This window comes from Cryptotermes secundus, unplaced genomic scaffold, assembly GCF_002891405.2.
Source record: "Cryptotermes secundus unplaced genomic scaffold, Csec_1.0 scaffold1552, whole genome shotgun sequence".
Classification (NCBI taxonomy): Eukaryota; Metazoa; Arthropoda; class Insecta; order Blattodea; family Kalotermitidae; genus Cryptotermes; species Cryptotermes secundus.
Window position 1 is genome coordinate 246,928 of NW_019721780.1, and position 12,898 is coordinate 259,825.

General features: G+C 38.9%; 1 protein-coding gene across 1 annotated transcript in view; it reads left to right on the forward strand.

Annotated features, from left to right (window-relative positions):
• LOC111875797 (arginine-glutamic acid dipeptide repeats protein) overlaps positions 1 to 5,495 on the forward strand; it is a 17,741-nt gene extending 12,246 nt beyond the window's left edge. The window contains exons 6-7 of the mRNA XM_023872320.2: positions 3,424 to 4,296; positions 4,410 to 5,495. Coding sequence (XP_023728088.1) covers positions 3,424 to 4,296; positions 4,410 to 4,471 — 935 coding nt within the window. The 3' untranslated portion in view covers positions 4,472 to 5,495. The remainder of the gene's footprint in view (positions 1 to 3,423; positions 4,297 to 4,409) is intronic.
• Positions 5,496 to 12,898: the final 7,403 nt, after the last annotated feature.

A 12,898-nucleotide genomic window follows, 5' to 3' on the forward strand; every position in this document is an offset into this window, starting at 1 on the left:
GGATAGAAGTGACAAGAAGACGAGGAAGAAGACGTAAGAAGATGCTGGATGACCTTGGGGACAGAAGAGGATACTGTCATTTGAAGGAGAAAGCTCTAGATCGCATTAAATGGAGGAATTGTTTTGGAAGAGACTGTGGACCTGTCATCTTGACAGATTACTTATGTTGGTGATGATACTGAGGTGCTCTCCTTAATAGGACAACAGTGTGCTCTGCCTGTCTGGATTAAATGCTTTCTGCAGAGCTTGCTTATAAAGAACAGAAACACCTAACATCTCTTTTTGATCCACTGGCAGACAAGCACCTAAGTTGACTTTGTCAAGTTCACCACTAACTAGCAGAGGTGAATTTATTTCAGTCACAGCTTGACCAACGATAATAATTGGGTGAGTGATTTGGTGTTTATCTTCCCTTGCATTAATATCCTCCTGCACATTATTCTGAATGGTGTCATTGCAACAGAAGGGCAGCACCTTTCCCAATCATTATAAACATCCAGTAGAGCAGCCGTGTCAAACATGCGGCCCCTATAGCCACAAAGTGTGGCCCCTGAACTTTTAGAGCTAATTGATATTAAAATGAATATTAAAATTTTAGTAGAAATATTTTTTGTAAAGACAATTTTCCAACAGACCAGAAGACAAGAAGTCTCACGCAGACATAAATTAGCAGTCTGCAGGAAAAGTGATTCTGAGAATTGCAGAATGGTTTGTCCAACTAACGGTTTGTAAAGTTCATGAAGGACAAACTATTGTATTTCAGAAGGTTAATGCACTAAAATCCGCACAGCCTCACCACCCCAAGTATTTCCAAGAATCCCTTTTGGAGGTGTAGTATGAATGCAAGGAGAGTGGCAACTGACAGACAAGTGCAAGGGATTTCTACCTTCAAAACTAGCTTGCAACCCCCAGTCATTGTCTAATGGGCTACTAGCAGACTTTCACTTTTATGACCGTTGAGACAAGATACACCTTCCTACTAGTCCGATAGTCTCTTGTACATTGTCATTCAGTTCATTTTCACACAGCGACAGGTGCTGATGTTACATTGTGATGAACGTATAAAGGTTATAATTAAACATTAAATTATCAACTACGAGTTTATTATTTATAGGGCTGAGTTGGCCCTCTGACCAAGTTGAGTTTAACATGCCTGCAGTAGAGCTTTTGATTCATTATACTGCCCTGCATCCTCCAATAGTATAACAAAACTTCAAGCTAAACACTTCTCATCAGTAGCTACTACAGTTTTCTCAGGTGACAATAAAAGTAAAGGTATCTCTGTACCAGGCCGTGGAGGCCCATATGGTTGTGAGATGTTGAGGTTTTCTAGACAGTCGGCTTGTAGATGGTGTCAAGGTTGTCAGCCTTATGCACCCGCCGCCCTTTACCCGCAAGATTATTCCCGGTACTCATTTCTGTTAGAAGCTGAGTCGACCCCAGGGCCATAGTGCGGCTGAAAGGATTAGGTCAATTGAAAAAAATCCAATGACCTCATCAGGAGTTGAACCCGCAACCTTCCAGCTTGTAGCATACTGCCTCAACCAACTACACTATCACGTGCCCCGTGTGTATATACAGGGTGTCCCAGGAGGAACATGCCAGACTTCAGGAGGGTGTTCCTTATGTTAAAGTATGCCGATATAACCCAAAACACCTATGTCCAAAGTTGAACGGTTACGGAGATAATGGCCAGAGAAGTGTGAAACTTTGACGGGTGTTACACACTTGTTGATTACCAAATACATATTATAACTGGCAGGAATATGTGGTTTCTATAATGTTAATGATGTACGTAAGATCAAACTAACTTGTGAGTGACATGAAGCCATTAAATTGAACTACAAAAAACTCGCATGCCATGTCATACTTGTCCTTAGGTTTCCAAGCACTATACATGAGACATGAATGGCAAGCACTGACGTAACATGGCTGACTGCACATTCTGATATAAGCCGACTGCATAACTACTAAAATACAGTACCTGCTTTTTAGTAATTGTTCAAAGTGTTCTCCACCAGCTGCAGTGCAGTTTTCAGCACACATCATGAGGGACTGGGTAGCAGAAGCAATGTTGCCTGGATGGTGACATATGTGTTCTGCCGCTGCAAAAATATGATCCCGCAGTGCTTCTCATGAATCGACCTTAGTCTCATAGACTAACGTTTTCGTGTGGCCCCAGAGGTAATAATCTAGAGGCATAAGATCTGGCAACCTGCATACATGATACGCCAATGCGAGAGGCCATTCTACGAGTGGACAGACGCAGACTTCTCTGAACCATCTAAAGAATGTTCTCTCATGTCGTACATCCTACCTTTCAGAGTGCACGGAAACACTCAGAAGAGAACCAGTATCACGCAATGTCTGGTGAATTCACGTAAACACACTTCGAGATGGAATCCTTCGATCAGGAAAATGCCTTTGGTATTTGCCTTTTCTTCAACAGCAGCACGTGCATTGCCACCGCAAAATCCATACACAAAATGCATATCACAATATTCCACGTGTGAAAACACAAAAGGCATTTCAGCAACTCCGCAGAACTAATTTACCAACCTTTCACAACGCGGGCACAACATACCCTGAAGGTAGCACATAAGCTTACAGCTAGTGTGAATCACCACACTCAAAGACAAACATAGATAAGACTTGTCAGCTGACAGGTAGAGTGCATGGACCTGCCAGAAGACCACACTTTTCTCGGACCATTATCTCCATAACCGTTCAACTTTGGACATAAGTGTTTTGGGTTATATCAGCATACTTTAACATAAGAAACACCTTCCCAAAGTCTGGCACATTCCTCCTGGGACACTCTGTATGTATATATATATATTAAATTTCAGTTTAATTGAATGTACAGTAAACCCTCACTAATCTGGATTAATTGGGGTGAGAGGTAATCTGAATTAAGTGATAATTCAGATTAATGAAGCAAAAGATAACTCTAAAGACAGAAAAAACTTTAATAATATAGGTAGTGGTGCTGATGAAAATGTATAAGAAAATATCACTGCAGCAATTTCTTCCTCTGTTGGAAGCTGAAATCCAGGGGTCTACTTCATCCAGTTCAAGCCAGTCTTGGATACTTTCTTGTGTGGTTTCAGTCTCTCCAGCTGCTCTGAACTCGGAAAGTCCCCTTGCCTCTAAATCCCATGTGTCTTTTAAAGTATGTACTCAACTGTGAACAGAATTTTTCATATTTTGATCTGGATTAACTGTAACTAGATTAGCGAGAGTTTACTGTATATGCCATCTGCAATGAAAATGAAGTTCAAGGCTGCAGTCCTGTCTCGTGACAATCCTGTAACTGCTTCCACAGCTTTGTGTTCAAGACATCCTGAGGACATCCCAAGTAGCTTTACACTTTGACATTATGTTATGTATACATCATATATCTCTGTGTGTTGTGTTTTGTAGCATACATGGGGAAAGAGACTGGTGGAGGGGAAAGGTGGAGCCCAGGATGTGACGAACGTGCAGAAAAGGAGCGAAGGTTACCAGAGACATCTGAGAAAAGTGGTACAGTACCAGAAGAAGGAGGAAATATGCATCAGCAGCAACCTGTGCAAAACAGTGCCAACAGTAACACCAGCAGTAGGCATCGTTTGACTGGTGGATTAGGAAGAAGCAAAACAAATCCTCCTGGACTACAAACCTTACCTCGGGGTCGTGGTCCTAACCCTTCTACAGTGATATTGGAGGGAAATCACAAAACACTACCCAGCTGCCGACGTGATGGCCCTGCTGTGAATGGAGCCCAAGTGGCACCACCCCCTCCACGCACTTCCCATCCACCTCCCTCTCATGAGGATAGAAAAATGTTCTTAGTGCCCTCTGAGATGATCCAAGTATCTCCACATGCTAATGTGGCATACACGACTGTAAACTCTACTTCCCAGCCGCCAGCACCTCAGTATTCCGGTAGTAGCGGTGGGAGTAATCCTCTGCCACGGCCTGCTGACAGTAGCAACGTGCCTTACACCCCTGTCACTACATACCTCCCACATGGACACTATCCAGCACTGCGAACCACTGGTTCTCTCTTTCCAAGCTTTCCACCTGGGAGCTACATCCGGCCTACCTACCAATATCCAAATGGAGAACTGGTATACCAGTACCATGGGCCCCAGACTCCTCCTCCCCCTCCTCCAACGCAGTTCATACCAACTCCTGTTGTGACCTACTCCACTGTTGTTCCTCCACCTAAACTTTCATGTTACAACTGTGGAAGTCAGAACCACCATGCCAGTGACTGCAAAGAGAACACCATGGAGGAGATGACAAAACAAGGTGAATGAACTGCACATCACATGCATCAAGAATTTTCCAGTTCAGATGATATAGATTGGTGGTTTCCTTATCTCTCAATCTTTAAATTATCACTTGTCCATGTTTCCTTTCAGGCCAGTACCGTCTGGACTATTCACCCTACCAGAAAACAGGAGAGTGCTCATCAGAGAAGTGACCCCAGCGATTGTCTTACCAGAAATTGGTGCCAGTATTCCAGGAACCTGGACCATGTCTGGCGAGCAGTGAACCACATCCATACCGTTCATACATGTACTGGAAACTGCTTCACACGGCAAGTCACAGTCGTTCTCGAGACTCATCGTGATCCTCATGAAAAGGGCGTTGCAATGAATTATAACCAGTACTTGCTTACAGCTTTCTATGAGATAGCAGGATTTGTTTTATAATGTATCGTTCCCGGTGTTCTTGCCACAGAGAACTGTGTCTTTTAAAAGGTGTCAGAATATATTAATATATATACAATATTGTACAAATCTGTGTAAATGTCATGTAGTGTGTGTACAATTTACAGAGAGAACTGAAAGATGTGTGCATCAGATGTGACCAAACTAACAAACCTTTAAATCACACCATCTCATGACACACAAGTCAGGTGTGCAAAGGTTACAATAGGGTTCATATGCCAGCATGGTTTACTATGCAACAAGAACGGTATGCCATTTATCTCTCCATAGTGGTTGCATCCTACCCAGTGATTTCAAGTCAGGAAATGAGTTCCCACATTTTCTCAATCTTTTAGATAATGTTTGTAAGTCTTATTTTAGCAGCAGTTTCATAAATGGAATCTGAGAGATAAATATTATTCAGTATTTAACTTTCGAACTAACACTTCTGATGCAATATTTTGTTGTGTGTTTAAATGATGAATTGCACACTGGGTCATATTTGTGTTACATTTGCTCACTCTCTGTGTTCTGTTGGACTTGACATTTCATCATAAAGACTTGTTAGCAACCAATACTTGTACTAGCACAATTAAATTTGACTTGCTGAGAAGTTGGCATTGCAAGTATTGCAGGATGTCATTTTTTATCCAGTGTTAAAAGACACAGAGACTAAAGTGTTTGAGGTGAAGTGAAGCATACCATTATTGGAACTGTTAAAGTGTTGCTAGGGCAACCTTTTAAAGAGCGCAAAAATACTCGCACAGCATAGACCCTTTTAATTTATTTTAATTTTGGATAGACTAGCAGAAATTATTTTCTACATCTTGACCTAGCATACAATTTGTTTCACTGCATATCAATGAACTGGAAAGCATTTTGCAAATAAACAGCAGCTCTGCATGTTAAATTACCTTTTGTCTTTCCTCTACATGGAAACCAGATTGAGTGTAAGGTGTTACCCATAAACTATTATGCAGAGAGTCAATCCATTATTTTATTTACTCAGTTGGCATTAAATCAGTGAATCTATATAATGGTGTGTTTATGGGAGCTAAGGACTCCTGGCAACTAGTAAGAAACCTAAACTTCCAACAGTTCAGCAGTCAGTTATGCAGTTATCTGGATGCATTACTCATAATAATGGACAGGCAGTATGAGGCCAATAAAAGTCAATGTTTGTACATAAAAGAAGTAAAATAGAATAAATATAACATACGAATGTTTTTAAGTACATGTGATGTGTATATACATAATTATATGCAGTTGAGTAATGAATATTGAAATATATTTGTAAATTAAGTTGTAATGAGTGCATTAAAACATTTTACCATTATGTATTAAAAAAACTGAAATAAAATGTAAAATCACAATTTTCATATTATGATTTGTTGATGGAATACTGATGACATTTTGCATTATTCAGGGTTTTCAGATATATTTGAATGTGATTTTTCTTTATCCTCACAACAGTGTGACTATGAAGAGTTCTTGCCATTTATTTATCCAGGTACTCCTAATGAATTTAGTTAAGGTGATTATTAAACTTAAAATGTATTTATAATTTATGTTTGGCTTCTACATTTTTATATTAATTTAATTTCAGTGTGAATGTTTTAACATCATATTCCATTCTCCTATATGTGTAATAATTTTTGTGAAAATTCTTCAAATGCTGAGTGACACCCGAATGTCTGGTATGAACTGTGACATCTCCCAGCTTCAGTCAGTGTCAGATGTGGAATTTCAGTTAGAATTCCTTTTAACCCTTCAGCGTGGGCATTTAAATATCGCTGTTGTGGGGCCTCCTGCAGTAGTATTTTTTAATTTCCCATTTAAATTTTTCTCTAAATTATATTATGTATCATAACTTTTGAACTATATGAGGTATAATTATGAATTTTTCACTGAAATCGTCTTAAAAGATGGTTTTATAATCTTTCCTTATAATATGAGCACCCTGTATCTGAGCAATGGAAGCAAGTGGATTAGAAGTTGAGTTTTGTATGGTATTTCTTGAAACATCCATCTAAACAGAACCCTGCCTCACAGCCACTACACCAGAAATAAATTCTTTCCTTTTACCACGTTTTGCGTACACCACACATATTTTTTTGAGGCTTTGCTTTTTTCCTTTGGCTGGAATATGCTCCAGGAAATGTCGTTCTGTGAATCTTTTAGGCGGCGGCTCAACTGGCGGACGCCCATATACAGGATGAGGAAAACCAGAACCGTGATTTTCTATGAGGCCTTGTGCTAGTGAAATTCTGCCCATGTTTTTGTTGTTCGGGAGACACCGATATGTGACCATTGCGTTATGTATACCACTTAGTACTCTTCTTTCGTTCAAGTAAGTATGGCTGTAGCATTTGATCTGTCAGATCCACTTCTAGCATGTTTCTGTTGTAATCACAAACAACCAAGGGCTTTGTTTCTTGTTTGCTTTATTCACAACCACACGCATATCATCTTTGTGGTATGTTATCATAGTCACTCGGCCATCGCAACTGTGAGGTCAGTGTTCTATTTAGACTGACTGGCAGAGCTGCAGGGAATTGAATGTTATGTTTACACGAACAGAGAGTGCATTCTTTTCACAACAGCCCAGTGCAATCGTCGTCATGCTGGCATGTTTCGTTCCATATTTATGGGCCTTCGAAATTAAGCTTACAGCTTGGCGTACAGTGTACGGCAAACCACAGGTAGGACCATTTAAATACCAGCGTACCGTGTACAGCAAACCATGCTGAAGGGTTAATCACAGCTGTGACTACACGTATGATCCAACTACATAGGTTGGATAAAAAGTAGTGGCAACACCTCTCTAGTTCTGAAATGACTTTACCTGAGGTAAACACGTACATTCCTTCAATATAATCGCCCCTCCATGTGTACCACTATCTGCCAAATTTGTGGAAGGCATCGTACACCATCAGTGCGTCCAATTCTGTTGATGTCCAGAAGTGACCGCCCTACAGCAAAAATAATATCTCTTGTGTTGTAACGTAACCCTCGCAGTGGTTCTTTCATTTTGGCATAGATATCATAATTGCATGGACTCATATCGGGTGAGTATGGCGGATATTGCAGTATCTCCCATCGCCAGCAGTAAAGGAGATCCTTTACAGCATCAGCAGTATGAGCCCTTGCATTGTCATGAAGGATGATGGGGGTCATTGCCAACAAGTGTCATCGCTTTCTCCTGAGTGCTGGATGAAGATGATTATGCAGGAAATTGCAGTAGTAGGCAGCGTTTACTGTCTGTCAAGGTACAATGTGGTGCAGTATCACTCCATTAATGTCATATGCCAATGAACATTGCCTTCACATTTCTCTGTGTAGGGCGCACTTTCTTTGACGAGGAGAGCCAGGGTGCTTCCATTCATTTCATTGTTGCTTCAAGTGTGGTTCATATGAGCGAGCCCAAGTTTCGTCCAGAGTGATGATCCTTCCAAGGAAGTCATCACTTTCCTCTGGTACCGGTCCAACAAGTCCTGTGCAACTGCATAACGTTGCCATTGTTGCACCTCGGACATTGTATGGGATACCCAATCCGCTGCAATTTTGTGGTATCCAAGAATACCGTGCAGAATGTGGAGCACAGTTTTGTGACATACGCCTACTCAGCAGCTAACTCCCACGCAGCCCAGCGACAATCGACATCCAACAAAGAAGCAAGAAGCTGAATTGTGTGGTTGTCAACATGGGGTCGTTCTGAACGATGGCTGTCCTGAATGGCATCACTCCTTTCACAGAACAATTTCACCCATCGTGCCACTGTGCGATATGGCAAAGCAGCATCACCACATGCTTTTCACAGGTCCTGATAACAGTTTTGTTCACTACAATCTCGTGCAACTTCAATTTTTATCCAGGAGCGTTGTTCTTGTTTCATAAACATGTTCTTAGGGTGCTTGAACTGGGCTCCTGCACTTCAAGACGATGCACAATGAAACACAACCAGAGGCACTCACTGCACTACTTCAACTGAACTTCTGCTATCAGCTACAGACAGCATTAGTGCCACCTGATGCACATCTTTCATGTCACAGCAGTGTTGCCACTACTTTTTATTCAACCCTTGTATTTAATTTAACATTTCCACTCAGTTATGAGTGATACATATTTTTCAGTGATACAACAGTTTTGAATTATGGAAGTTACATTGTGAGAAGCTGAAAGTCATATCCAAACTGAAACACTGCATCTCAAATGACTTACTGACTTAATTCCTTTAGTTCCTAGTGGAACATAGGGATCTTGTGAAGCATCTCCATCTTTTCCTCTGGTTTGCCAATGCCTTAACCTCTCTCTAGGTCTTTCCCATCTCTGTTATTTCCTCTTTTGTTGTCCTCCAAGTTTTCCTTAGTTGCCCTCTCCTTCTAGCACCTTGGGGACTCAAGTCTAATGCATCTCTTTCTATGGCGCCAGCTGGTTTTCTTAACATGTGCGTGATCCATCTCAATTTTCTCTTTTTAATTTGGATGTCAATTGGTTTTGTTTTGTGATCTCCCACAGAGAATTATTCTATATTGTGTCTGGCCATCTTATGTTTAAAATGTGCCTTAAACACCAATTTACAAATCTCTGTAGTTTGTTCATGCTTGTTTTTAATACTTTCCATGTTTCACAGGCATAAAGGAGAATGGATTTTACATTAGTATTAAAAATCCATAATTTAGTTTTCTTTGAAAGATTTTTGTTCTTTCATACGTGATAATAATTGTATAAAAGCTATGTTTGTGTTTTTTATTCTTTGTTTTATGTCTTGGTCTGTTCCTCAATCTTGAAGTACTATGCTTCCCAGATATATAAAGCTCTCTCTACCTGTTCAATTTATTTATTAGCGATGGATAGTTTCTCTTCTATTTGGGCATTTATTCTCCTCTCTTTATTTTTATTTACATTGATATTTATCCCAGCTAGCTTTGCTTCTTGCAATCTTATTAATTTATCCTTCATATCAATATATCTCTGTGACAATAAACATGTCATCAACAAACTCAAGGCCCTCCAACAGCCATGTCTTACATCATTTGTAATCTCAATGTAGTCTCTAAGTTTTTCTTCCCTTCCTGCACCTAAAATGATCATACATACATTGTATTAAACTTAAAAACTTTTTTGGTATTCCATATTCTGTAGTGTTTGCCACATGATTCTTCTATTTATTGAATCAGATGTTCTTTCAAAATCTATGGTCAAATATGAGGTAGTTTGAAATTCATTACTTTGTTCTAGGATAATTCTCGGTGTATTATGTCAACACCACTACGCTGATGACAAAATCAAGCCTTTTGTTTACAAAGGCGTAGTCAACTATGTTCTTAATTCTATTTAAAAATACCTAGAAAGCAATTTACTTGGATTCTCAGCAATGTTATTCCTCTCTAGTTATTGCATTTTGTTATATCTCCTTTTTTGGGGGGTATTTTGATTATAAGACCATCTTTCAAATCTGTTGGAACCCCCTTTCCCCCCCCCCATATTTCAGTTAGTAGAGGGTGTAACAGATTTACAGTGGTTTCAATATCCAATTTTAACATTTCTGGGCATATATTGTCAATTCCTGGTGCCTTGCCATATTTTGTCTCTTTAATGCCCTTTTAAGCCCTGAGCATGTTGGGGGATGTAGTTTTATTCTTATAACTTCATTTTTATTTTCTTCTGTCTCTTCTTCAGTACTCTGTGTCTTTTTATTTTTGTCTTTGTTCAAGATTCTCGAGAAATATTCTTCCCACCTTTTTAGTTGTTCCTGTGTTGCAAGGAGTTCCCCTTTGTCATTTTTAATTGGTTTGTTCTTTCTAAATCCTCTTCCTGATAAATGTTCTAGTAATGTCATATACTTGTTTTGTGTCACCTCATCTTTCTGCTTCTTCTACTCTTTGAGCCTGTTCATCTATCCACCCTCTTTTGTCTCTCTTTACTCCTTTCTTAATTTCTCCGTCTATTTCTGAATATTGCACTTGTATAGTTGATTTTTCTAGTCAAGTTTTACACTGGTTTAACTTGGTTTGAGATTTTTCCTCTTTTCAATTGCTTCCCAAGTTTCTTCTGACATCTAGTCCTTTTTCAATTTATTTTTAAAACCAATCATTTTTTACTGGTTTCTAGGAAAATATCCTTAATTTCTCTCCATTTCTGTCAATATCTGTTTCTGATTCTTGGGATTCCTGGAGAATTTCAAACATATTCTTCAATTCTAGTTTAAATTCTTATCTTTTTCCTTAATTTAGAACTATTGTATATCAAGCTTATTTTGGACTTCGAATTTCTTTTCAGCTTTTTTTATTTTGAATTTAAAATGAGCCATTACCAGGTGGTGATCACTTGCTATATCTGCCCCTCTTTTCTTCCACACGTGTCAAGGATCTTCTAAATTTTCTTGTGTGGGAAGACTGTTCCGCCAATAACTAATTCATAGTTTGCGCAAATCTCAGTTAGTGTTTCTCCATTTTTGTTGGTGGTACCTATTCCATGTCTTCCAATGACATGCTCCAATCCTTCATTTTCTGGTCGTATTTGAGCATTCATATCACCCATCAATATTTTGATGTTACTCCTTTTCACCTTCTTCAATGTCTCATTTAGCAATTGGTAGAAGTCATCTTTTCTGTTTCTGCTGTCTCTGTTGGGGCATAACACCATATAATAGTTATGTTGTGGATAAGACTTCTAAATTGAGAATGACATAAGTGACATTGCTCAAGAAACCAGTCACACCAATGTGAAGTTCGTTGGTCTTCTCTGATGACATGACAAGCCATGGATTAACAGGTGGGTAAGGGACGTTAATCTTCGACTTGAGCGTTCACTTATGGGGACTGGCAGGACTCACATTGATGGGATTGATGTCTCTTCAATAATGAGGAATGAGCATACTGTCCATGGTCTGCATCTTAATCCTCGAGGCAAGGACAAGTTCATGCGACTCATTGCAGAGAGCTTTAAGGGCAGACACATTCCAGTTATCATGGGTGTTCAGAATCCTTTTTTAGGTTAAACAGTGCAAGTAAAAGAAATTGCAAAAGAAAATAATCCTTCAGCTAGTAATAAATGCCAAGAAATAGAAATCAAAAAAGGAAATAAAAGCTCGATAAAATCAATACAAAACAAAGTACTAAGAGTATTCCACCAGAATATAAGAGGACTGAGAAATAAATCAAATGAATTAATAAGCTTCATGCATTCAAGTCTCCCGCATATACTGTGCCTTACTGAACATCACATGAAGCAGCTGGAATTAGAACATTTTCACATAGAAAATTATAATTTAGGAGCTAGATATTGTAGACAAACGCTAGAGAAAGGAGGAGTGAGTATTTTTGTACATAAAAACGTGAAATTTACTAAAATAAATTTAGAAGATTATTGCAAAAATCAGGATCTAGAAGCCTGTGCTTTAAAGTTAGACTCTACTTTTCATGATATTTGTGTACTGACTTTACATAGAGCCCCATCTGGGAATTTTGATCAATTCTTAGATAGATTAGAAACCATCCTCAATGTACTGCATAGTCCAAAAGTTGAATTTCTAATTTGTGGTGATATAAATGTAAACTATCTCATCGATAGTAATAGGAAACTAAACTTAAGATTCTTTGTTATTATCTTACAATCTCTCCAATACTGTTAACCTTCCCACAAGAATTCGAAATAACTCTAGGTCAGCGATAGATAATATATTCATTGATAACTCACAAATAAGAGACTTTACGGTAGGACCCTTTATAAATGGCTTGTCCGATCATGAGGCCCAGCTCATAGAAATAAATAATATTAACCCAATAATCAACAATATAAAACAGTAAGGAAAATCAACAAGCATACGATGGCAGATTTTGTCACAAAATTAAGAAATGAACATGACTTATTCTGACCGTCTTACAGTGCATACATTTATTCACCTTACTTTTCTCTCTTGCACTACATGTTTCGGCACAAAAGTGCCATCTTCAGGTGCTTTTCGATGTACATCAAACTACTTCATTGCATGCCCTGTTGTCTTTATACTAAAGTATATATTCGTCATATATATTGATAAATTTTAAATATTAAAAATATTAAAACTGTTCAGGATTTGTCATCCTTATGTCGTATCTCAATACGCGAGTCACACCTATCTTCTTCTATCGGAGTATTCTTCCTACTTTCTTGTGTGTATTGTGCTTTGTGTTGTGTCTTGCTCCTGTGACTGC